Source organism: Trypanosoma brucei, chromosome 9, assembly GCF_000002445.2.
Source record: "Trypanosoma brucei brucei TREU927 chromosome 9, whole genome shotgun sequence".
Taxonomy (NCBI): Eukaryota; Euglenozoa; class Kinetoplastea; order Trypanosomatida; family Trypanosomatidae; genus Trypanosoma; species Trypanosoma brucei.
In genome coordinates this window covers 825817-848324 of record NC_007282.1, presented here as the reverse complement: position 1 = coordinate 848324, position 22508 = coordinate 825817, and the positions used below count along the sequence as shown (strand labels likewise).

Below are 22508 nucleotides of genomic sequence, written 5' to 3'. Positions count from 1 at the left end.
CTACACATACCCATAGTCATTCCCTATTGAGGTCGTATTACTCAAATGGACAAAATCGGGAAAAGAGAAAGAATGAGCAGGCCGGGTATAGATGCCTCCGCATCAACGCACAGACTTGGGTTTGCTTTGGTGACTCGGGGCCGATTTGTTAGATCCCGCGCGGTCGTGGTGCGCACTTTCGTACTCTTCGGCCAAGGCTTCAGCCTTGTCCTTTGGTGGCACGTAATCTTCGTTGCTCTTCGGTGGCATATTGTTTTCACTGCCGATGCTGTAGAACCTCCACCGGGTTTCTCTGTTTTTGTTATTTGCCTGGTACGAGTCTCCAGGGGGATGATGAAAAAACAACTTTGTCCTTAGCGAGTTACTTGCTTTCGATTTTAAAAGCGTTGATAGGCGTGGGAAAAGAAAAGATTGCCTCTTTTTTTAAAAAAGGGGGGAAAACAAACAGCAAGCATAGGCGCATAATACAGAGCAACTTGGTCGCTACGATGACACAAAAACCGAATCCCTCACAACCACTTTTTCAGCCCTGTCCGTTACCATCACCTAGATAATTCAGTATTCGCAAAGACGACAAATGGGCGAAAAACGTCGGTCACGGGGCAGATCCCTCGTTAGCATCCATGTACTTCTGACGTCGGGGTGTGATGCGCCTACACTGAGCTGGGTCGAAACCAGCACTCTGAGAATCTGGTAGAGCCCAATCAGGTGTAGGGCGCAGGTAACCATCGGCTACAATCCGCGGCCGAACAGCAGGATCGAGCACCATGGCATTGAACTTGTCAAAATCGATCCACGTGTGCCAAACACCATCAACTTTGAAGCGATTTTGCGCCAAGAGAATGCACCCAGAGTGCTCGTGTACTGATGCCACACTATACTCCTTACCATCGAGTATAGTCTCACACAAGCGAGCGGCGTATGTCTTCAACCCCTCCCATGTGGGAACATTCTTCATCCTCAATATGCTCCTGTCATTCCCAGAGAACGCTGGTGTTAACCGTTTCAACTCAATAAAGTTTGGCCGACCCACCTCGAAGAGAACCTTATACTCTCGCAAGTTGTCCTCACTCATATTGAACCCATCGATCATCGTCAGGCGAAAAACGGTTCTTTCCCTTCTTTGATTCATGTAGAGGACACTTTGGTTAAAGCGATCCCAGTAATCAGCGAAAACTGGTCTGTCTAAAATCTTCATCACTTCCTTGTTGGGTGCGTCAACACTCAAATACAACTGTGTGACGGTCGCCAAATTCTCCACTGCTTCGGGGAACTGACCGTTGTTGACAAGAAACGTAGAAATCCCCTTTGTGTGGAGTATGTGAAGAAACTCATTAACTTTGGGGTATAAGATGGGCTCCCCCACGAGAGAAAGGGCACAGTGCTTGGGGTTCTTTGCTTCCTCCAAGCTTTCAGCCGTTACACCGGGCATACCCTGCACCTCATGAACAAGGGTTTTGTGGCTGGTCAACATCCCCTCGACAATGTCGTGTGGGTTATCGACTTGCCATTTCCACTCTGTCGCTGTAGGATTAGTATTTAATCGCCAGCAGAACACACACTTGTTGGCACATGCCATGCTGGGTGTTGCCTCCATGCAGCGATGGGACTCAATGCCATACATCGTCCACTTGTAACAGCCGCCCATTCCACGCATCATTGACTTCTGCCAGCGGCATAGTTTCACTGCACTGTGGCTACCGACCAGACTGTACATTGAACCTAATGTCTCCCGGCGCTGCTCCGAAAGCATCGGGCGACCGGCTTGCTTGCACTTGTTCATCCTTACCCAATCACTAAGACGGCGACAACAAACCCTTTCCTCCTCCCCCCTCGTCAAAGAGCCTGTATCTCAGCGACGGAAAACATCAGAACAGTAATAGTGTATTGTTGTTGTTTTGCTCGGGGCCCGGAAGCAGGTGCATGCAGCGGCAGCAGCAGCGCTCACAAAAAGAACATGTTACAGAGCAACACAGGTGGGGACACACGAATGGAAAAAAAAATGAATCACCTGTTCTATGCTACTCATCTACAGTGCAAGCACAGAGAGAGTCGCAAACCAGTCCAGTGGCACAACCAAGTAGCGGGATGAAAAGTAGGTGATCACCCCCAGAGCTATCGATATAGGAAGTGCCGGAAGAGCCGTCAACTTTTCCTTGAAAAGCACCAAGAAAAGCAACGTACCAACTAGGCCGAATAAGACGGCAATCACCGACATCAACCACGGAATAAATGAGTAGCTCGCAGCAATTCCACACAACAAACTGTAGAAGATGAAATCGCCAAGCCCCAATTTAAAGGGAGTGTCGCCAAGAAGCGAGTCCAGGGGAGACGGGGGCCGCTTCCGGGGTCGCTGCCTGCCTCCCTCTTGCTTTCGGGCCCTGGCCGCAATCTCAACCATCTGCGCATCCTCTCCAGGGAAAGAAGTTGCAACAATAATCCGGGCGTCACTGTCGTAAACAAGGGCTGGAATGGGTCGGTTGCGCTCATCAGCAGCCTCCACGAGCATACGAAGCGGTCCGTACGGACATAACACGGCGACTACATCATATATCGCAACCGCTACGAGCAAGCACCAAGTGGTCCAGGCGGGCAGGGACGTAGCAGACCAAGCAACGATAACCGATATGGCAATAAGGTACACCTGCGCAACCGTCGGATGCGAATAATAAAAGATTGATACCAGGCCAACTACACCCGTGTTCCACAGAACCAGAAACATTGTAATGAAATCATACGGTATTTGAAATCGGGTAAGTACCAAATCCAAAAAAACCCACATCGTGATAAAGAGGATTGACCCCACAGACACACCCAGCCACACGTAGAGAACTATTTCGAACCCAAACTTGTACAACGCCAACATAATGAACGTGAAGACCACAATAAGCGCAACAACTGCCAGAGCATTAATAACAGACGCCTCAAATACCTGCAGCGAACTTGACTCGTTTCCGTACGGTTCAACGATGACAAGGGAATTTTGCCGTTCCCCAATGAGACTTGACAGGTTAAGTACAGACCATGTCACTAGCATCAGTGTTATTAAAACGGGAACGAGCAGCGCTACGGCCCGTTTACCGAGAATGTGGCTCACGCCATCTGCGGGTACCCTGCTCCGCCTCATCGATAGACAAGCAGATTAACGCAGGTTAAGCTTCTTCTAACTATGGAAAAAACAAAGGCAACAACAGAATAAGGGAAAGTCAGTATCATAGCCAACGACAATGGTGGCAAGGGGCCAACACAGAATAATTTGCTCGCACAAACGTGCAAGCCAGCAGATTTAAAAAAAGGAAAAGGAGTGTGTTGCGCTATCGCTGCGAGGGAACAGTTCGAGAAACCTTCCATCGGAATCCCGACGATTTAGTCTTGTTTTGCCCTTCACACCAACCGTCGCAATCGCAACGCGCTATGACATTCCCCTCATACCACCACATTGCCTCTCTTCGTTCTCACACAACGGTAAAAAAAAAAAATAAGGGAAACCCGTCATCTCTCGCAACATCTCTTTTCGCTAGTGCGAAGTGGGCACCAGCGCGCCCGGAGACTTAAAGGTGAGGTACAAATACACCGGGTACGACATCCCTAGGAAAAAAATTCCAGCGGTGACTGCCACAATAACATAGAAGGGCACGAAGCTCTCACTGTCCTCAAAGGGAACACGAACGTTCATGGTGAAAAGGCCCGGGATAATAGATATAGGCATGCTAACAAGCGTCATCATCGTCATAACATTATTCAAGTAGTCCATCCAATAACAGCGCTGCAGTAACCGCATTGAAACACCACTTACAAGGCCCATGCTCGACATATTGAGAACATCACGACCCTTCCGCAGCCTTTCAATAGAAAGAATTAAACCGGAAAGCATCCTTTGGTACCGAGCGGCAACACCTACGGCAGAGGATATGAAAGTACGCTTCACAACAGGAAGAAGAAGTCTCTGCAGCACGCGCTCCTTGGCGAAATAAGATGCCTGCACCCGCGAGAGACTGTGCCGAAGATCATCGATACGTCGCAGCAAATCCAGCTGATCACACTCCGAGGGTTGGATTTCGAGAACTAATTCGTTGACGTTATCAACATCAACAAGTAACGATAGTAGCTCCTTTTGATACTCCTTGACAAAACCACTTATTAGAGAGCATACGGCCGTGGGAACTGGTGCCCCATACGAAGCTGGGGACTTAACAAGCATTTCCATGTGCGCCTTCATGTCCTCAAACCCCGAAAGAGGTTTACGATGCATCGTGATAAGAAACTGCTCATACGCAATCAGTGAGACTACAACAGGTTCATCATCCTCAGGAACGCTAGACTCTGATGCAGCCCCCTTGGCGGCGATGCTAACCCATACGTAACCGCAAGACGGAAATATCTCCACGACCTCCACTCTATTTTCACTACTCCGTACCAGCTCGCTCGTTTTGGAATGGATGGGAAACGCCGAGAGAACCTGTCTCATCACTTCGTCGCTCTCCGTCTCAACTTCAAGCCATGCAAAGTCTTTCGGCTCAGTGCGCTCGGCGGAGCTGGTCCACAAACGTTCCACGCCAACCGCATCCTCGCACAGCTCGGCAAGAGACGGGGTAACTAGAGTTGTATATGACTTGGGAACGCCAGAGAAGGACCGAAGTAATGCAATGACATCATTCAGTTCGGTAGTGTTCCCCACCTCGATGACATCAGAGACACCATTACGTCTGTAAAGCACCCGAGACCTGCCGAATTCAGACACAGTCATGGCATCCACTGGACCCTAAAAATTCCAGGTGAGGCCTAGTGCGATGCCCCTGCGCGCCACGGACGATGAACGAAGCTCCTGCTTCCAGCTTACGGGCGAAGGGAATAGGGGGGGGGGAGGCACGGAACACATCATAGAGCAGTAGCAGCAGTGAAGGGGGATTTACAATATAACGCAACAGTAACTAACCCAATCCTACACACCGGTAAGCCACATCCTTACTTGCAACTCTAGCGAGTGCTAAATATTTCTATTCACCAGACGAATGCAGTTCCGAGTCTTAGGTTCAGATGAACAGCTGCCTTTACGCAATGGCCCCACAAGCTGAGACCCGTGGTACCATCCTAAGCCCTCCCGGTACTCGCGGCTCCTTCTGGTGAACTTCGGGTGATTTATCGCTTCAGATCTATAATACGCTTCCCTTTCCTCCTTGCTCAGGGTAAGAAGGTACTGATTTTTGCCAGCGGTGGCCGCTCGATGGCCATCATCAGGATGGCAAACTGTTCCAACGGGATCCTTCTGAGCTTTATTGGCATCAGGTTTCTTTGCTTCTAAATCCCAACATAAAGCCGCCAGTATCTCTGGGCATCCAGTTGATCTATCTAACTTCTGGCAACGGCCGCTTAAGGCCGTTTTGCTCAGTTGAGCATCGTATTTTTGGGTGTCTATGCCCCGCAAGTGTCTTGTTGGCCGTGAATCCTCGGCAAGTCTCGGAGGTCCGTGGATAAAGGGCTTAAAGCTCGTACCCCCCGCAAGTTTCCTCTTTTCTTTTCTTTTCATTATTTCCACGCTTTTCTGAGTTTTGGCTGACTCAAAGGGAGGGGGGTTCCCCTTGAACCCGACCTTGCTTCGCTCAACTAACCACCCAAGGCGGTGCAGCAGTGCGGCAGACTCATCATCCGCGGCCATGGTATCTGCTCTGCAGTTTACAAACAAGAAAAATATAGGTGCACGGAGCATGCGTGAATGTATCTACACAACTTTATAGATGTGCATGCGTGTGTAAGCATAACATAACCCAATGAGGGAGTCAGTGGAGAGGGGTGAGTGAGTGAACACCTATTTGCTGCGTTCCGTGAATACTATTGCTAACGACACAGTTAATAAAGAAACTTCCGAAACGTTAAACGCGACCTCCTGCTTCCGCTCAATCCCCCCTAATCTTGCCAAAGCAAGAATCACAAACCCTCTCAGGGGAGGCGCTGGAACAACCAGGTATGGTAATATGATTCGCGGAGCAGGAACTACAAACCAACTTCCCACAATTATGACAGTGGCGGCGACGCCTCCAGAGGAAGAACGCCCTTCTACAGACTACGCAGGTGCTAAATAGGGAATTGGGCTCCCACTCAACGTTCCTCACCCAAAAAGGGGCCACTTCCTTCGTTGCGAGACCATCAAAATCAATACTCACAAAAAATGGATGATTTTGCACCTCTTCACGACCGGGTCGTTCATCCGGTGATTTTGACAGCAACCTGTGTATCAAATCCTTCGCGTCGTCGTCTAAGTCCTCGGGATACTCGGGTTCCTTTTCGAGGATACTCTGTATAAGAAAGTACTCCGTTGATCCATCAAAAGGACGCTTGCCCACCAGCATGTGGTATAACACGCAACCACAGGCCCAGTAATCAGAAGCAGTGCAAGTGTAGTTGTTCCGTAACAATTCAGGTGACATGTAAGGTGCTGTACCACAAAATGTCTTCGCCCTTCCTTTGCTACTGTGTTCACCTTCCGGCCGTTCGTCAACCGACCGACACACCACCGCCGTACCGAAGTCAATGAGCCTGACGTGCCTATCGCTCATCAGCATAATATTTTCGGGTTTTATATCTCTATGTAATATTGTTATTGACTCAAGGGGGGCATCAGGAACTCCGGGCTGTGTGTGTTTCGGTGCATGATGCAAATACCATATAGCCGAAAAAAGCTCGGCGAGGACGTGGCGTGCAGCCTCAAGGGGTATTGTTCCCCACGCTTTGATAGCTTCGAGTAGCTCCCCCCCGTCACAAAGTTCCGTTACGTACATAAGGTCCTGCGGACCTTGCATTGAGGCGTGGAACCGGACAATGTTGGGGTGGCTGCACATACGAAGCATGCGGGCCTCTCTTATGGCCACTTCTGCCATACGCCTCTTTTCTTCATCGGAGGGAGCGGTACAGATCTGTTGCTTTGAAACCACCTTGATCGCATAGCGCCGTCCGGTTGGTACGTGGCTGGCTGTCACCACCTTACTGAAGGATCCCGCACCAAGAGCTGATCCGAGCTCAAAATCGGCCGGCACCATCCGGGACGCTGACATGTCTCCCCAGACAATGACCGACGGCAGCGAACGAGCGCCCCACCGCTGCAGTTCAGACACAAGTCCGGTACCCTCCCCGCGATCGAAACTGGTTAAAGCACAATAAGAATAAAGAAAAGGAAAGGTGGGGACCTCAAAAGAACCCCTGGGAACACGGCCAATTTACATATCGGTGCAATAGATGTGAAGAATACGGAGGCACAAAAAAGCACACGGCATTCAAGACCTATTCAAAGCATCCGGAAGGCACATGCGCTATACGACACCTCGTCCAAACTGCATACAAAAATGTAGCCGCATAAGCTTTTCCTTCTAAATGTGAAGTGCCCCCACGGGAGTGTCCTTCGCGCATTTGATTCCCGGCAATCAACTGTACCAAGCAAGAAAAAAACACTAAACATAACCCCCATGGGCCGAAAAGAAAAAAAGTTTTATGCCGTTGGCACTCTTCTATATAACTACCATTTTTCTTGGTGAATGACAATTCCGTGATACTCGCACAAGAAACTGCACCTCGTGTGAAGTCGCATAATTCCGTTACAAGCCGTCAGCCGTAGTGTCCCAGTTGTCGCGTTCATTCTGGTCTCCAGCTTCTCTAGACTCGTCACCAGTGAGCTGCCTACTGCCTCTGGGGTCATCCAGTCCGCAGCAATCAGCCTGCATCCGAGCCTCCCATTCCTCAATAGCCGCTTTATCACGACGTTCTGTTCCAATTCGAAGCCCAACCTTTTTAGCCTTGGCGGCGATATCCTTAAAATAGTCCAGTACGACGTCATCCCGCAACCATTGCTTATACTGTTGATAGCAGACCTCCGAGGTGATCCGTTTGATAGTCCTTTCAGTTGCATAAGTGAGCTCGTGAAGGCAAAAAGCCAGATTGCGTGCAATTTGCCGCTTTTTGGTTCCGCGCTCCGAATATGGTTCAAACCGTTGACACAAACGTTCTATTAGTGATTCTGTCGGTTTATCGCCCTCAACGCGCTCAAGAAGCGACCGCATCGCCAGCTGAAACTTATCAGCTGGTACGACGTGGCTTAGTTGAACAACAAGAGGAGGAATTAGGTTCCCCGTCCTCTCTTTTTCCTTCAACGCCAGGTTCTGCACGAACGTTACCGCGTTGCTAGCAATTGTTTCATTAGGATCAGCCACAAGCCTCACTATGATATAAAGGTGATCTCGAATTCGGAGCATTTCCCCGAGAACAAGGTGGGAACACACCTGAATCGTTACCGCACGGACTCTGACATCAGCATCGTTAAGAAGTTTGAAGAACCCCGTTGTTGGCACCTTGAGATATGGAGAAAGAAGATTCGGGTGTACGCAGGCCAGATCCCCCAACGCAATGACTGCGTTCGTCTTTACAACCCACGATTCTCGTTTGTCGGAAACGATGGTGAAGAGAAGATCTAGATGCTGCTCACAGAACTGGTCACTCACAATCATGAGCTCAGACATAGTCATGACGGCGCAGACCCTCTCTAGTGGGTTACCCACAGACCGCGATGCCTTTTTCCGACAGACATCAACAACATCTTTGGAGAGACGGTGCCAGATTGAACCCTCAGACATGATAGCCTGCTTACGGCGTTGAGCTAGTTCCTGGATCGCGTGCCTTCTGTACTCGTGAGAGCCCAAACCCAATTCCTTGTGCATAGCGTCAGCATCACCCACAACCGACTGCTCCGTTGCTGGCTTCTTAGCCATAGCTTCGACATCGACCCTTTTCAGATGCTGGCGTTCTAGGCAATCAACCGCAACGAGCTGTTTCAGCGCTGTACGCCCCAATACAAAAAAAAGCTGAGCCTGAGTATTAACATCAGCGTCAACTCTTTGTGCGAGATACTCCAATACATAGATATAAACAACTGCGGGAACTTCGCATAGGCGATGAACAGCGCTAATAGCTGCATCGGCCACGATTAGCCATGAAGACAACGTAGTTGTGGTTCTGCACAAGTGAAAAACCAATTGCTCAAGAATTACATGCTCACCCGGCGCAAATTTGGACGATATAGGCTGATAGTGTGGATCCTGACCTTCAACCTCGAGACTCTTCAAGCAGTACGCCAAAACAACGTTGTCCTTCATAGTGCCCGACTTCAAAAACTCCACAACGCTTTCTTTTCTGGATACCAGTGCGTGCCAATCATGCTTGCAGACAATGCTGAAAAGGCGCATAGCTATTCGCCTTTCAACGAGAGTGGCACCGCCATCGAGTGCACCGCCTGCGATCCCCCACAGAGCGTCTATGAAGTGGCCTGAAATGAGTCGCCAGTGGGGAGGGTTCGTTCTAATGAGAGCGAATACTCTATCAACAGCGCTGATGTCACCCTCCTTTGCACCGCGAAGAAAGCTAATCAACTTATGAGCACTGGCGGTGTTCTGCACCGCTAACGATGTCGTTGACCTTGAAAACGCGTTGAAAACAACATCTACGAGGGCGTCTCGCACAGCGTACTGAATCTTGATTTCCCCTTCGTAAACCATTACCAGTACGTGAAGAAAGGCTTTTTCAGCCTCATCGATCCGGTGTCGGTTACAGGCAACCACAAGCTTTATAGCCTCGATAGCATCTCGCTCAGTTCGGCTATCCAGCAGGGACGTAGCATGCGTTAGTGATTTTGCTATCAATTTAGCGAACTCCATTGATGCTTCAAAAGAGATAACCCGATCAATCGCAGACTCTTGCTCGCTTGACATCTCTATGGGAACGGGAACGTCTCCCGTTGCCTCTTCAGCCAAACCACTAGCTTGGGGTTCCGTAAACGTAGAGGACTTTCTCACGCCCTCTAGACACCTCACATACATTTCCACGGACTCAAAAAGAACCTCGGCCGCAGCCGTCGCCTCACGAATCTTCTCTTCTAGCAACGATGGACTCAATACACTGCCGAACCAGCTCTTGTTTAATATCGATACGACGACCTGAAGGGCAGAGTCCCTCACAAGGTAGTTTCTGTCTTCTAGTCTGCCGACAATAGCGCCCGTTAGCGGTAAGCGGAAGCGTTTTGGGACGGCTCGAGCCTCCAACAACTTCTCCCACATGTGCACAACGTGATTACGAACATATGGATTACAGTCCATGAGGCGACACAGCAGCTCGGAGAGATAGCCATCACGGATCTCCTCCTCACCTTCGCCGTTACAGTTAGGCCCACTGTAACGCTGAATAACCATTTCAGTGACACAAGTGATGATCGACTTCCTTACTTCGTAACTTTCGCTGTTAATGGTTTGCATCACAATATCGGACATACGTGATGTTACGCTCACGCACCTCCTCGCGACTTCACTGAAAAACAAAGCAACATTTTTCGCAGCGGATGGATCACCCACAACATCGTAGAGGGCGACACCAGCAACGCCTTCAATAAGCGCAGTGACTACACGGCCTGCGTGATTAGCAGACGCACCCTCATTCTCTGTTTCAGCGACGAATCGCGTGAAGAAAAGGGCGGTTACTTCAGACTTCAACACCAGTTCGATCATTGGAGAAACAAAATCATTGGGCTCAATTGAACCTCTGGCCATCATCTGTGCAGATATCTTGGAAAGAAGAACCACAAGCGCACCAGACACGGATTGTACATCGGCATGAATATTGCACTTTTGGGTGATCATGTGAAGTAGCATCCGCAGCATGAGAGTCAGCATAGATTCTTCTATGAGTTCCCCTGTCCATAGTTGTAAAATGTCCTGTGAAAAAATATCTATAAGTGCAGAAAGGGCCTGTTCGCGGCCATCCTGATCGACTCCACTGTCATCTTCACCTATTCCTGCCTCTTGATTACCCTTATTCCGCTTTCGTTTTCGCCCCGTCCTCTGGAATGAAGGAGACATGCCCTCGTCGTCATCTATACCCGGTGCCGTGGACAGCAAGGTATTGCAAAGAACAAAAACGTACATTTTAATATTTGAACGCAAACACAAAAGCAGAGAATCTCTAAAACCATTTTCGGCGTTCCTCCTCAGATATGTCACGCATATTTGGAGAAGTTTCTTCAATCGTTCGGCAGATTCATGACATATTTTGTGTCTTGCACCTCTCGTGACAGCAAAACTTGTTTCCTTGTCCTCCATGGCCTTTATATACGTGAAAAGGGCTGCGAACAGCTCCGGTTTGGAAAAAAGAGCTGTCGGTGACTTCTCCCTGTGAAGACTGTCAAAAAGACGTGTAAGATCATCGAGCTGCTGCCGTGGAGGGACGTCAAAATCACACGGTTCACTGATGTGATACTGAGTCACGCCAACTTTTTCAATATTTTCCAAGTCACGGGCATAGGCTGGGACAAAGAACTCAAGGAGATCGGACATCTCACACCCAAAATACCTACCGAGACGAACCACTATTAAAGTAATAAATTATTGGCAACCCGTTTCCCTATGAGTCCTAAGCTCGATGTCCCTAAATACATGATGGTGTAAATAAAGCAAAATAGGAAAAGGAAGACAAAATACGAGGTTCAAGGGACCAATTTCTTTTTTTTTAAGGCATCATAAACGTCCTTTGACCTACAGGCACAGTGAACGGAACACATAGGGGGAAATACACACATAAATTTTTTTTAAGCGACTGCAACGTAAAATTTTTAAACAGTTTTGATTTTTTTTAAAAAAAAAAGTAACGTTCGATCCTTCCAAGTACGTCATAACCGAGGGCAGCAGAAACGTCATAATTACCAGTATTTTTGTAGCGGCAACATACCGTAAACAAATGATAAACATTAGAAACTAGATAAAAACATTTTCCAATAATCCCCCACTTCGTCCGTACCTGAGGAAAACATCAGTAGCTCAGAAACCTGACGCAAGCGCTCACCCAACTACAGAACAGTACCTGCCGCAACACTTTCCAGCACATCAAGAAAAGGGATGGATGTCCCTGAAGACCCGTCCATTTTTTTTTCACTTATTCCGAATATCAATAATTACACATTGATACGTACGTGACAACAAGTCCATCCAAATTCTAGCAAAGAGACAAATTTCAAAAGAAAAAAGGTAGAATGACATTTCTCTTCCCCACATAGGCAAGTACAGCGAATCACAACGACGATCACAAACAAAAGGAAGCAGAGTGTCATGTGTCTTGCTATCCAATTGAGTTATACACCACTACCAAAAGGAGGTGCAGAATAGGTAGAATTTTTGTAAAACAACACTTGGCAGAACAATCTTGAGGTATCTGGTTTCCAATCAACCCCTGACAGCACTAACCAGAATATCTGAGCAAACAAAGCGCACTTCATCGCCGCCTCTTTTCTCATCTTTGTTTTTCCCTGTGTGGAAGCCAATTTAGTAAAGAACACGCCCTAATAAACGAAATCGGAGAAGCGCTGGTAACAGAACGATAACAAACAATGGAGACATCCTCCAACTGCAATCAAGTCGGTAAGGCATAACCCTTTTTTTAATTAATAGCCCGGTCAACTTCACAAAGCCCTTGCACTCAGGAAGGGGAAGAGTACGCGAATTATCTTGACCAAAGTGGCCAATACAAGTCTCCTTACGTTGGTTGGTGCAACCAATATGAAACACAGTTTGTGGTTCATAATCTAAGTCATAAAGCCACCGTACATTAAAACAACCGTTCTTTTCCCCAACCCGCACATAGGGTTAAACACGACACTCGTTGGAAGGGGCTGAGAGGGGATATATTGCTGTGAATGAATCAAAACGGGGCAACTCATCCTCTGAAGATTGAACAAATTGTGCCCGGGCCACCTTTCGGGCAATATGTGGGGCATTGTAAAACTATGAGCCGCACTACGAAACAACGAGGATAAAACAACATCATTCCTTTAGTTTTCTCTTGAGCAAGCGCACAGACCTGCTTCATAGACTACACGTGATCGGGGAAATATTAATCTAAATAAAAGGTCCTCCTTAGGGCACCTTGCTAGCAGACCTAACGTGATGAGAAACAAAGGGGAAACGATACAAACATGGGCACCGCCCGGCTCAGACCGTCGATCGACCTTACCTCACACGTAATTAGGCCACTTCGGGAAATACTCAATATTTTCCAAGTCATCAAAAGATAACCTCACAATTTTATCACATTCTTTTCAAGAGAGTTGAACAGTGACAAAGATGTTGTCGTCAAAAAAAAAAAAAGATCCCAATCCTTATTTTTTTTTCCTTGAAGAACCCTTCGGCCACTAGAAAAGTAATAAAAAAGTTCACGTCAGCCTACCGGAATTAAGGTTTCTTCCCCAATCCATATTCTTTCGGCATTGTTGATGTAAAAGAAATGCCCTACCTCGTTGGGATATTAGTGGATTTACTCTCTTTTTTTTTCATTGCAAAAAGCATTTTATGAGTGGTTCAAGTGTAAAAAACGTTTTTTCCCACTGGTGTAGTCAAAAACAGAAGGCCCAATGAGTAAACACAGAGTAAATAAGAAAATTTTCAAAACATCACGGCGCCTACAGTAAGCAACTAACGGAATAGTGCCGTCGGAATATCACTGCACCTTTACATTTAAATACGGTCGATTGCCTTCAGTGTGATCTGAAACTTTTTCGATACTGTGAACGCATCCCTCCTTTACTGAACGATACAATTTACACCCGCTTTATTTCAGATTAACATTTTCCACACGTGCAACTTATGATAAGAGCGCAGAAAATAAAAAAACAAGCGACATCCTGTGTCCCCATACCCATGCACGCCAAAAAGGGGAGGAAACCTTTAAACATCACGAGCGTTTGATAGAAGTAAATAATATAAACCGAAGCTAGCGTGTGCACGCCGCTCTATTAAAAGGGGGGAAATTTTAACCATTTGAAAACATTACCGCACACAGTACACGAGTGGTTGCGCACAACACGACCTTCGTATTACTACAGAAAATAGAAGCTATGTACATATACATGGAGACTCAAGCCCACGCACTTAATATATGCATACATATATGTGTGCGCGGATGTATATATGTAGACCGGGAAAATGAAAGCAGTAATCGAAACTTACATTTCGGACACGTCTAATTGTTCAGCTCAAGAACGCAAATCCCTAATATAAATAAACCATAAGATGTTTTCAGTACGTAACGAATAACCGAAAAATATTTTACTTTCCTCCGAAAAGCTTCGTACAAACTTACCAGCGAGCTTAGGGTTGGTTAGAACGCAGAGGGGGGAAATCATAATGGCAGCCGTGCACACAGTTAACTGTATATTCATCCGCAGCTTCCATCCACGGGATTTAAGTTATAGAAACCATACAACCGAATTGCGACACGCCGCTATCAAGTGCTCTTGTCACCAAAAGGCAAAAATTTGGCAAAAGCAGGATCAATGAAGTGATCCTTTTCTTCGAACAAAACTCTATTGTGCTCAGGAGTACATACAGTTATATTTGCTCCTATTATTTATCCGCTGTGGTCCAAACAGAATCTCTCCCCCTTATACAATAATACACCCACTTATTTGTTGACAAACAGTTCTGGTCGCAAAGATAACATAACACTGACCCGTCGCCGTTTTCCTTTTTTTTAAATCAGGCGAGGATTATCACCCAGATTAGAACAAATGACAACACATTCCACCTCCCGGGGGAATCAAATAAAATATAATACAAAGCGAAAGTTGGTCCTTTAGCAAACAGCAGGTGGTTGCTAGTTCACAGGGCAAGTTACCAACCCTCACCACATATATATGTGTAGTAGTGACTTGACCAAAAACGTCACAAATCTTCTGAGTTTGACGAAGATTCCGGGCGCAAGCCCACCTCCAGAAAAGCATACGCTTCGCGTACACCAGAACCTGTATTTGTCAAAAACACAAAAAAAAGTGATTCAAAATCAAAAAATGAACGGAAACAACACCGCAGTAACTGAAGTGCATCACCAGTCGGGAAATCGGCACGGCACCCCACGCGAATCTTAGCCCGGTGCACTTCGAAAAGATACGATAACTGCGGGACCCCGAAAGCGCGAAAGGCGAGACGAGATCTTCATCGACCCTTTGCGTGAACACGGTACTTCGGCGTCTGTCAAGCAAACGAACATATCGCGAACTATTTTTCTTTTTTTTTTATAAAGGGAAGTCAGCGACACATTGCTCAGCGAATCCCGCGCAGGCAGGCATGCGCGCGCGAGCAACACACACACACCAGGAGGACGACCCCACGTAGCAGCGTGTCTCCACACACACACTTCTCGACCGGCAGTCTCGCTAGAAAGAACAATAACACCAAGGGGCACGCTACCCAACGCCGCAGAACCCCAGAGGGGCACGCACCGCCCAGATGTGTGCACCTCAGGGAGCGCACACTTCCAGCGAAATAACAACCACATTACCCCCAGAAAGTCACACTCGATACCAAAAAAAAAAAAGAAAAGGAAAAAATAGCACGCACCTCGACAAATTTCAACACAGCGGAGCAAGGCACCCACCAAAACCACAGTCACCACCGAGGTGAGCTCCCGAACGAAATAGGTTCGGCCTCATCCCGCACAGAAGGTGAACGGCTCGGCAAGTCTCCCTTGGAACACAAACGCCACTCCGCGGCGTACCGGACCGCGGCTGTGATGACGGGATCATGAAAGAACCACTGCCTGTCCAAGTCCAGTGGCTTTGTTCACCTGCAGAGCCACCTTGAAGGGCCGCTCTCACACTCCTGCTAGGCCTTACCCGGCAATCGGGACAAGACCGTTCGAAGCCTGACAAGAGGGGCATAAGAGTCCACTCACTCGCCCCTCTTTCGCCGCGGGTAAGAGACGGTTTGAGGAAAAATTATTCGCTGAAGCCTCCGCCAATACCGTGGAAGGAAGTACTGCAGCTGCCGTACAGGCAGGCTTAGATGGACTGTGGCGAGAGGCCAGTCACCCCTCCCCCGTTTTGCCACACCTTTCGTGTGAATGGAGGGAACGACTAATCCCTCGGAACTCCATGGCACCGGTTTTCCTCCGCCATGCGGCGGCTCTCATTACACACGGCGGATGCGAGAGGGATGCATACCACCCACCGGGAACTTACTGCACCCATTTTTTTCCCTGTGTGCTGTCGGTCCGCAGCTTGAGACACATAACCAGGGGGGAGTGCAGTGCAGGGGTGAAATGGGACTCTTTTTTGGCACTGCCGCACGGAGTGCGAGCCCAGCAAAATGACCCGGGTCGCTTTTAGACCTTCTCTTCCTGTATGTGCGCAGCCCCGAGTCTCCTCTGCAGTGACGCCGTAGAAAATTTTACTTGTGAGGGGGGGGGGGGTTAACTTGCTGGCTTGTACGTTTAAGAACGCGCGGAGGTGTTATGCACGAAAGTGTTAACCGTCGTCGTTGGGCGGCTTTCCGTTTCGTTTTCTGATAGAGTCTGGGGCTGAGCGTTCTTCCCTGATGTTTCACTTCATCCTTGCTGCCTTCTGCAGAACGGGAAAATGGGGCAGGAAGTCGGGGGGTTGCCTTTTTGGACCTCCATTCAAAGAAAAAAGGGGGAGATAACTGGGGGGTGTCGCTGTGGTCGTGCCACATCTCTTGTGTAAAGGGGAAAGTTGGGGGTGCTTGCGTTTAGTGACGCCCACGTCCGTATACGAGGACTAAAGTTGAAGTTAGCGCGCGCTACGTCTACTCAGCCCTTGGGCTTTTAAGCTGCGTGGACCGACTTGATGAAGGCGTATTACTTGTGCGTCGTTTTAAAGTGCTATACCGATACGATACATGAAAAACATCTTTTTTTCCTAAGTGCTTAAGGGTATCTGCATGGTCTGTGCCAGAATGAAACCATGTAACGTACAGCAGCTCCGTACCATCGTATCCCTTTCCTTCTGAGTCATTGGCGGACCCCCGTTTTGGGTAATTGAATACCAACTTGTTGGGTTGTTCAGTTAAGTTCGTTGCCCCAGAAGAGTGATTTAAGCCCTTGCAGTTGTGAGGTTGAGCAGGCGCTTTTATTTCGTGTTGTTTTTTCCTTGGCTCATACATATTGTGCATGCATTGCTGTGCATTCATATGTAAATGCCATGTTTGGAGCCTTACGGAAGTTTTACCCAGCCCTAGCAGGTACGTCCTCGTTGACGGTGATGCCTCAACAGGACCACCAGACTTCTTGGGGTAGAGGGTCGTTCTACATAGCAGAGCTTCTATTCCGTGACCGGGTATCCATGTAGAGTGTTAAATCTGTTTGTGTGTGAGAAAAAATAATGTTAACGCACAGTATCTTTCCTGCGCTTTGTTGAGCCTTGAGTATCCACATTAATTTAGTATATATCACTGCGATATGGTCGCTATGTGTGGGTTTTTGAAGCGTTGTTGCCGCCCTGGTGATGAACTTGGCGCACGAGTAAGATGGAAAGTAAAAAGGCACTAGTATTGTAGCAACGATTGTTCACATCTGATTTTACCCAGTCGAGAAAACCGCCAATGGGCATCATCGGATGCGTTTGCGTGCGTCGTTATGCTTCCATGAAGAAGTGTAGTGCGGTTGCAGCTTAAGGTTTTCTAATTTTATCAGCGCCGATTGTATTGAAATCAATGCATTTTTGTTTCGTGTGTATTTTATGGCATCACCTTTCGTTGTAATTAACAACGTTTTAACGAGCTTGCCTTCATTTTTCATGTAACAGGAGGATTGAAGATGTCCCAACGCACTGCAGTTGGCACTACAGAAAGCTGGGGTCTGGTTAGCGTATGCTGTAGCATTGTCACCGCCTACATTCAGCCGCCTGGGAATCTTTTGATCGACGACTCAGTACGTTATATCTGGTTTACCCCAGGCGCTGCCAGGAAGGGCACGCACCCCTTCGTGGAAATGTATATTCACGTTTATATTTTGTTGTTGTTCTCTTCACTTAGATTTGATTAATACGAAAGCAGGGCTGTTCAAAATACCGTTGCTTTCATACTGGCCCACGGGCAGTTGCGGTTGCAGTGTGTTGGTTTGTTGGTTGCATCCATACGTACAATCTGCACCTACCGAATTATTTTTTTCCTGACACGTGTATCCCATGACTTGGTGGTACAGGTGGTTCCAAGCTTTTATTGGTTGAGCGTTTGGTATTTTCGTGTGTATTCATTTTTTTTTCGATTAATTTACGTTGTGGGAAAATTTTAAATTGTATGACCGGTTAAATGAATGATCAATATGAGCCGAACATAATGCAGAAGAGGTGAGCCGCGGTAACCCCGAGGGTGCGTGAAGGAGCTCGTTGGTGTATTTGAGTGTGGAAGAAGGAACTCTGTTATTCCAGTGGAAAGGTAACTAAAGTATTTAAAGAGCTTTTGTTTTGACATGAGGGGCTAAACGAAACACTACAGCCAAGCTTCTGTCCGTTTTTTTTTTTCCTCCTTTGAGGATTGATGTGCTTTTAGTGGCTGGGTAGACGTGTGTGTGTGTGTATGTGTGTGTCGTCCTCGTTTCGGTGAAACACCGAGTGAAATGTGCGGAGGACAGTTGCTGTAGCGCGTGGGGATTGCCTTACTTTCACAAATACTTTGGGAGCATTTTCATTGTCCTGTCAGTTAGTTTGTGCGGCTTATGAACCGTGATCTTCATTATTTGGGGGCCTTTTTCGTCAGCCTCCAGCAACATTTTCTCCGGAAGAGCGTTGGTGTATACCGGTGTTTGTTGAAACCTTGCACGTGGTGCGAAAACTTTTTCCGTCACGTCGGATGAATGAGTTCAAAAGCGCGCTTTCCCTTTTGGTTGCCACCTTCTTTCATTTAAAAAAATAATAATAATGATCCTGGTATTTATTTATGTATCTATGCATTTTCACCTGCGCACGTTGGAAGACTACTTCTGATTAATCGCAAATTTATTGGGGAGGTCGTTACCACCCTTAGAGGAAGCTTGTTGCTTCAGTAGACACCGCGACAGCGGAGGAGGAGGCACCAAAGGTTCGTAACTTGTATCTGTTCCGTAGTTATCTCTAGTAAAGTTGTCTACATCAGTGGTAGGGAGTCTGCAATGCTTGAAGGAAGTGATGCGAGTGTTGGGGGAGATGTTCGCCCTTGTTGTGGAGAAACGAACCGGTTGCGTGTTGGCAGTCTACGAGCCACTGGGAGTGATGAGCTGCGTAGCTGCCATCACCTCATCCTCACGGAAAAAGTTGAAAGGGAATCTTTGCGTTCTCTCCGCTTGTGCACTTCCATTCAGACACTGCGCTTCGAGGGCGAATACCCTTTCGCTGACTTAAGCCCTATTCCCGAACTGAGGTCGCTAGGCGAGTTGTCTATTGAAGAAGCACCGAAGCTGGAAAACTTCGTTGGCATTAAAAATCTTCCCCAACTGAAAGCACTGGAAGTTGCTGAGGCCCCAATTAGGGGAGGATGCTTGCAGACCCTAACCGCTGGGTGCAACCTCGTAAAACTCTGCCTTGATTCGTGTCCCTATTTGAAGGATGTTTCACCTCTTGCTGAGATGACAGCATTGGAGCATCTGGCAATATGTAAGTGTGTGGGTATTGAGACGGGTATCGGTAGTCTTGGAAAGTTGCCGGCACTTCGCGAGCTGTATTTGATAGGCACGTCGATGAGGGGCAACTCTCTTCGTGGCCTAGGCGCCACCACCAGTCTTTTGAATCTCTGTATAGTTTCGTGTGGTTGTCTAACGGATGTGCTGCACATCGCTGATGTTCAGGTTCTGAGACAGCTTACTCTTGAGTCATGCACATCTCTGGAGGAAGGTGTTGGGAAGCTGGGTGGTTTGCCAGCGCTATATGAACTTGATCTAAGTTATTCCTCCATTGTGGACGTTTTTTTGCAGGGTCTTTCTTCAAGCCGGAGTTTGGTAAAACTTAACCTTTCCTGGTGCGACCAGCTAACTGACGTCTCGCCCCTCGCGGAGCTGAAGACCTTGAAGTACCTTAATCTCCAGTCGTGCGAGGCTGTGGTGGCAGGTATTGGTGACCTGGGTAAGTTGCCAGGACTCTACGAACTTGATTTGAGCTGCACACCCATTACCGATTGTGCTCTGCGAGACTTGTGCTCAAGTCGGAGTCTTGTAAGACTTGATATTTCTTCCTGCGATAATCTAACGGATTTATCAGCACTCGTAAGCCTCAAAACGCTAGGGGAGTTAAATCTTGACGCGTGCACAGAGGTGAAACAGGGTATTGGCAATATTTCTCAGCTTCCTGAACTCCGTAGACTAGATGGAACGTGTTTGCCCATCACAGACGACTCTCTGCGGGATTTGAGCGCAAGCCGCAGTTTGGTGGTGCTTTGCCTCGATACGTGCATGGACATTACCGATGTATCTTGCCTCGCTGCAGTGAAGACCTTGGAGGAAATTAGCCTCAACTCTTGCCTGTCAGTGGAAAAGGGTGTGGAAGCGCTTACGACTTTGCCACGGTTGCGTTCCGTGAACTTGAGGGGTGTCAAAATTGACAGTGAAGTCTTATCGGAGCTCCAGGCGAGGGGAGTGAATCTGCTTCGATGATAGCTATTCTTCTGATGCTTTTTCGGTTAGGAGCGCTGAGTGCACCACTTGTCACATAGGGAAAATATGTGATCCACCGTTGTTGTTCACCGTCTCTTCGGATGGATGTGTGTGTTTCCCCTCCGTTGGCCCTTGATGCGGTTTTTCTTTCTTTTCTTTCTTATACACAGACGCGGAAAAGATCTTGTATGCGGAGTTAGTCGTAGCTGAGGTACCCGCTATGCGACCGATAAACGCACTTATTGGGCTGCACACACCGGGTGTCCCAATTTGTCTATTTCGGGCACCGCCCTCCGCTGCTTCGTTCAACAGCTCCGCCAAGAGGCTGCGTATTTGTGCGGCCCCTGAAGGATGGAAACCGCTAAGGCACCTCACCCTTCTTCTTAGGGTACGCGTTGGCTTCTTGAGCTCGATTTCATTGCGCACTACTGCCAGCAGCAGACGAAGGAAATAAAGGGCAGCTGCGGTCGGCAACCTGTTTGGGATGGTTCTCTCTGGATGGATGACGCGACGATCCGTAATCACTGGATACCGTGATACCCCCGCCGCGTCGATTTTACCGCACGTAGTTGGCGGTTTTTTGGCGGAGGTTAGGACACTGAAGCCTCTCTTTCCTTTCCGATATTCCCGTGGAATGGGCCGTGAATTTGACCTCAGGAGAAGTACACCGAAAGCCCGCCATTTCAAGTACGAACACGGCAGGCGCCTGAAGAAAGGCTGGGGAACAGGTTGACGAAGTGTGGGCCTCTGACGGTTCAGGGCGTTGGTTAGACATACTGGGGCTATTACTTGTTACACCCTTTGTCCGCCCATTCCATCGTCCATCGGCACGCGGAGGAGAGCCTCCTTTACCACTCCGTGGAAACATCGTGGAAAGAAGAGTCTTTGTTAGTATTGGCATTTGTTTTATTTGTTTTGATTCCATTGCTTATGCCGCTATTGGGTTGCGGGTCGCATTGCATCTCACAAAACACTAAGGGGAACAACATCTATTATTCCATTGCGATCCGCGACGTATCGAACCCAGTCTGTACTTGAAACCCCCTCCAAGTGACACGGCAACACCACAGGTGTCGACACTCGGGGAAGGCGCATTTCCAAAAAGAGAGAGGGATTACTTATTCTTTTGCTGATGTAGGCGGATGGTCCCTGTTTGGGGTGTTGATCCGGGAAAAGGATTTCACATATTGTTTTTCTTTTTTTAATCGTCTTCTGGAACTTTGGTATAGGTGCGAGGTTCGCATTTTTGCCGTCACCTGCTACTGCACACTGTTAAAGCGTCATGGCGCAGGCGGCAAGCGACGGTGGAGAGTTTGACCTAATATGCTTCATAAAAAAGGAAAAAAACCTTCGCCTCTGTGCGTGCATGGGGATTCCCCATGCCTTAGCTGGGCCTACTTCATAATATGGGGCGGTTGACCGATTATTTTTCGGGAATTACCACGTACCCACGGTTCCTGGAAAGCATGGGGAGGGAGTGGAGGGGGGAGCTGTGGATTCAAATGCGGTGCGAGCCGGTGCTATTGTGCGACGCGGTTCCCTCTAACTACTGCCGCTCAGATGTCGCAGCGCTTTTGACTACTGGATTTCGGTTTCTGTGAGGGTCCGGTCCCCCTTTCTGTGGCGTCTAGCCATACGGACCCCCGTCATCTCCCACACGTTCGTGTAGAGATTGACGCGTAAACCACATAGATTTCCTGAAGCATATCCCCTTCTTTTTTTCCCCCTTCAACATCCGCACGTCTCAATAAGTATACCGCCTCTCCCCGTCTTATAACCGCTTTCACCCAACCAGTTCTCTCTTTCTCCTACAACCTCTCTCAAATTCCAGTGCCTAACCCCTATTTCCTTCATGAAAACGTCCTTTCCATCCAAACAATGAGCGTCTGCGCGGTGCTTGGGCCGTGGCCCGAACCCATTTCCCTTCCAGCAGCAGCTGGGTGCAGCGGGCCCGAAATGCAATCACTAAACAACAATGTGGCGCTCCACCTTTTTTGTTCAGATTTCCATAAAATGTCTCTTTAACCACTTCGTTGCACGATCCGGCACCCGTTGCAGTGGGGTGCTCAGCTTCACGA

General features: G+C 48.1%; 12 protein-coding genes and 1 pseudogene across 12 annotated transcripts, besides 2 other annotated features; 1 reads left to right on the top strand and 12 right to left on the bottom strand.

Moving 5' to 3' along the window:
- Nucleotides 1-102: 102 nt before the first annotated feature.
- Nucleotides 103-249, bottom strand: Tb09.160.3530 (hypothetical protein, conserved; the record flags this gene model as incomplete). Its single annotated transcript, XM_798709.1, has 1 exon — nt 103-249. One exon carries the CDS (start codon nt 247-249, stop codon nt 103-105), a length of 147 nt encoding a protein of 48 aa, XP_803802.1.
- Nucleotides 250-595: 346 nt separating this feature from the next.
- On the bottom strand, nt 596-1783 carry Tb09.160.3520 (radical SAM domain protein, putative; the record flags this gene model as incomplete). Its single annotated transcript, XM_798708.1, has 1 exon — nt 596-1783. One exon carries the CDS (start codon nt 1781-1783, stop codon nt 596-598), a length of 1188 nt encoding a protein of 395 aa, XP_803801.1.
- Nucleotides 1784-2029: 246 nt separating this feature from the next.
- Tb09.160.3510 (presenilin-like aspartic peptidase, putative) lies at nt 2030-3127 on the bottom strand (the record flags this gene model as incomplete). Its single annotated transcript, XM_798707.1, has 1 exon — nt 2030-3127. The coding sequence occupies one exon, from the start codon at nt 3125-3127 to the stop codon at nt 2030-2032; it is 1098 nt and encodes a 365-aa protein (XP_803800.1).
- Nucleotides 3128-3517: 390 nt separating this feature from the next.
- Tb09.160.3500 (hypothetical protein, conserved) lies at nt 3518-4747 on the bottom strand (the record flags this gene model as incomplete). Its single annotated transcript, XM_798706.1, has 1 exon — nt 3518-4747. One exon carries the CDS (start codon nt 4745-4747, stop codon nt 3518-3520), a length of 1230 nt encoding a protein of 409 aa, XP_803799.1.
- Nucleotides 4748-4987: 240 nt separating this feature from the next.
- On the bottom strand, nt 4988-5707 carry Tb09.160.3490 (hypothetical protein, conserved; the record flags this gene model as incomplete). The annotated part of the gene is made up of 1 exon (XM_798702.1): nt 4988-5707. One exon carries the CDS (start codon nt 5705-5707, stop codon nt 4988-4990), a length of 720 nt encoding a protein of 239 aa, XP_803795.1.
- Nucleotides 5708-5894: 187 nt separating this feature from the next.
- Tb09.160.3480 (protein kinase, putative) lies at nt 5895-7049 on the bottom strand (the record flags this gene model as incomplete). Its single annotated transcript, XM_798701.1, has 1 exon — nt 5895-7049. The coding sequence occupies one exon, from the start codon at nt 7047-7049 to the stop codon at nt 5895-5897; it is 1155 nt and encodes a 384-aa protein (XP_803794.1).
- A 537-nt stretch (nt 7050-7586) lies between these two features.
- Tb09.160.3470 (condensin subunit 1, putative) lies at nt 7587-11363 on the bottom strand (the record flags this gene model as incomplete). Its single annotated transcript, XM_798700.1, has 1 exon — nt 7587-11363. The coding sequence occupies one exon, from the start codon at nt 11361-11363 to the stop codon at nt 7587-7589; it is 3777 nt and encodes a 1258-aa protein (XP_803793.1).
- A 3574-nt stretch (nt 11364-14937) lies between these two features.
- Nucleotides 14938-15351, bottom strand: Tb09.160.3460 (hypothetical protein, unlikely; the record flags this gene model as incomplete). Its single annotated transcript, XM_798699.1, has 1 exon — nt 14938-15351. The coding sequence occupies one exon, from the start codon at nt 15349-15351 to the stop codon at nt 14938-14940; it is 414 nt and encodes a 137-aa protein (XP_803792.1).
- Nucleotides 15352-15928: 577 nt separating this feature from the next.
- On the bottom strand, nt 15929-16042 carry Tb09.160.3450 (hypothetical protein, unlikely; the record flags this gene model as incomplete). Its single annotated transcript, XM_024642651.1, has 1 exon — nt 15929-16042. The coding sequence occupies one exon, from the start codon at nt 16040-16042 to the stop codon at nt 15929-15931; it is 114 nt and encodes a 37-aa protein (XP_024498438.1).
- Nucleotides 16043-16616: 574 nt separating this feature from the next.
- On the bottom strand, nt 16617-17000 carry Tb09.160.3430 (hypothetical protein, unlikely; the record flags this gene model as incomplete). Its single annotated transcript, XM_798696.1, has 1 exon — nt 16617-17000. One exon carries the CDS (start codon nt 16998-17000, stop codon nt 16617-16619), a length of 384 nt encoding a protein of 127 aa, XP_803789.1.
- Nucleotides 17001-18372: 1372 nt separating this feature from the next.
- Nucleotides 18373-18396: a microsatellite.
- A 75-nt stretch (nt 18397-18471) lies between these two features.
- Nucleotides 18472-18579, bottom strand: Tb09.160.3420 (hypothetical protein, unlikely; the record flags this gene model as incomplete). Its single annotated transcript, XM_024642650.1, has 1 exon — nt 18472-18579. One exon carries the CDS (start codon nt 18577-18579, stop codon nt 18472-18474), a length of 108 nt encoding a protein of 35 aa, XP_024498437.1.
- Nucleotides 18580-18708: 129 nt separating this feature from the next.
- Nucleotides 18709-18729: a sequence feature (AT_rich).
- Nucleotides 18730-18957: 228 nt separating this feature from the next.
- Nucleotides 18958-20430, top strand: Tb09.160.3410 (uncharacterized protein; the record flags this gene model as incomplete). The annotated part of the gene is made up of 1 exon (XM_798694.1): nt 18958-20430. The coding sequence occupies one exon, from the start codon at nt 18958-18960 to the stop codon at nt 20428-20430; it is 1473 nt and encodes a 490-aa protein (XP_803787.1).
- A 415-nt stretch (nt 20431-20845) lies between these two features.
- Tb09.160.3400 lies at nt 20846-22349 on the bottom strand (annotated as a pseudogene).
- Nucleotides 22350-22508: the final 159 nt, after the last annotated feature.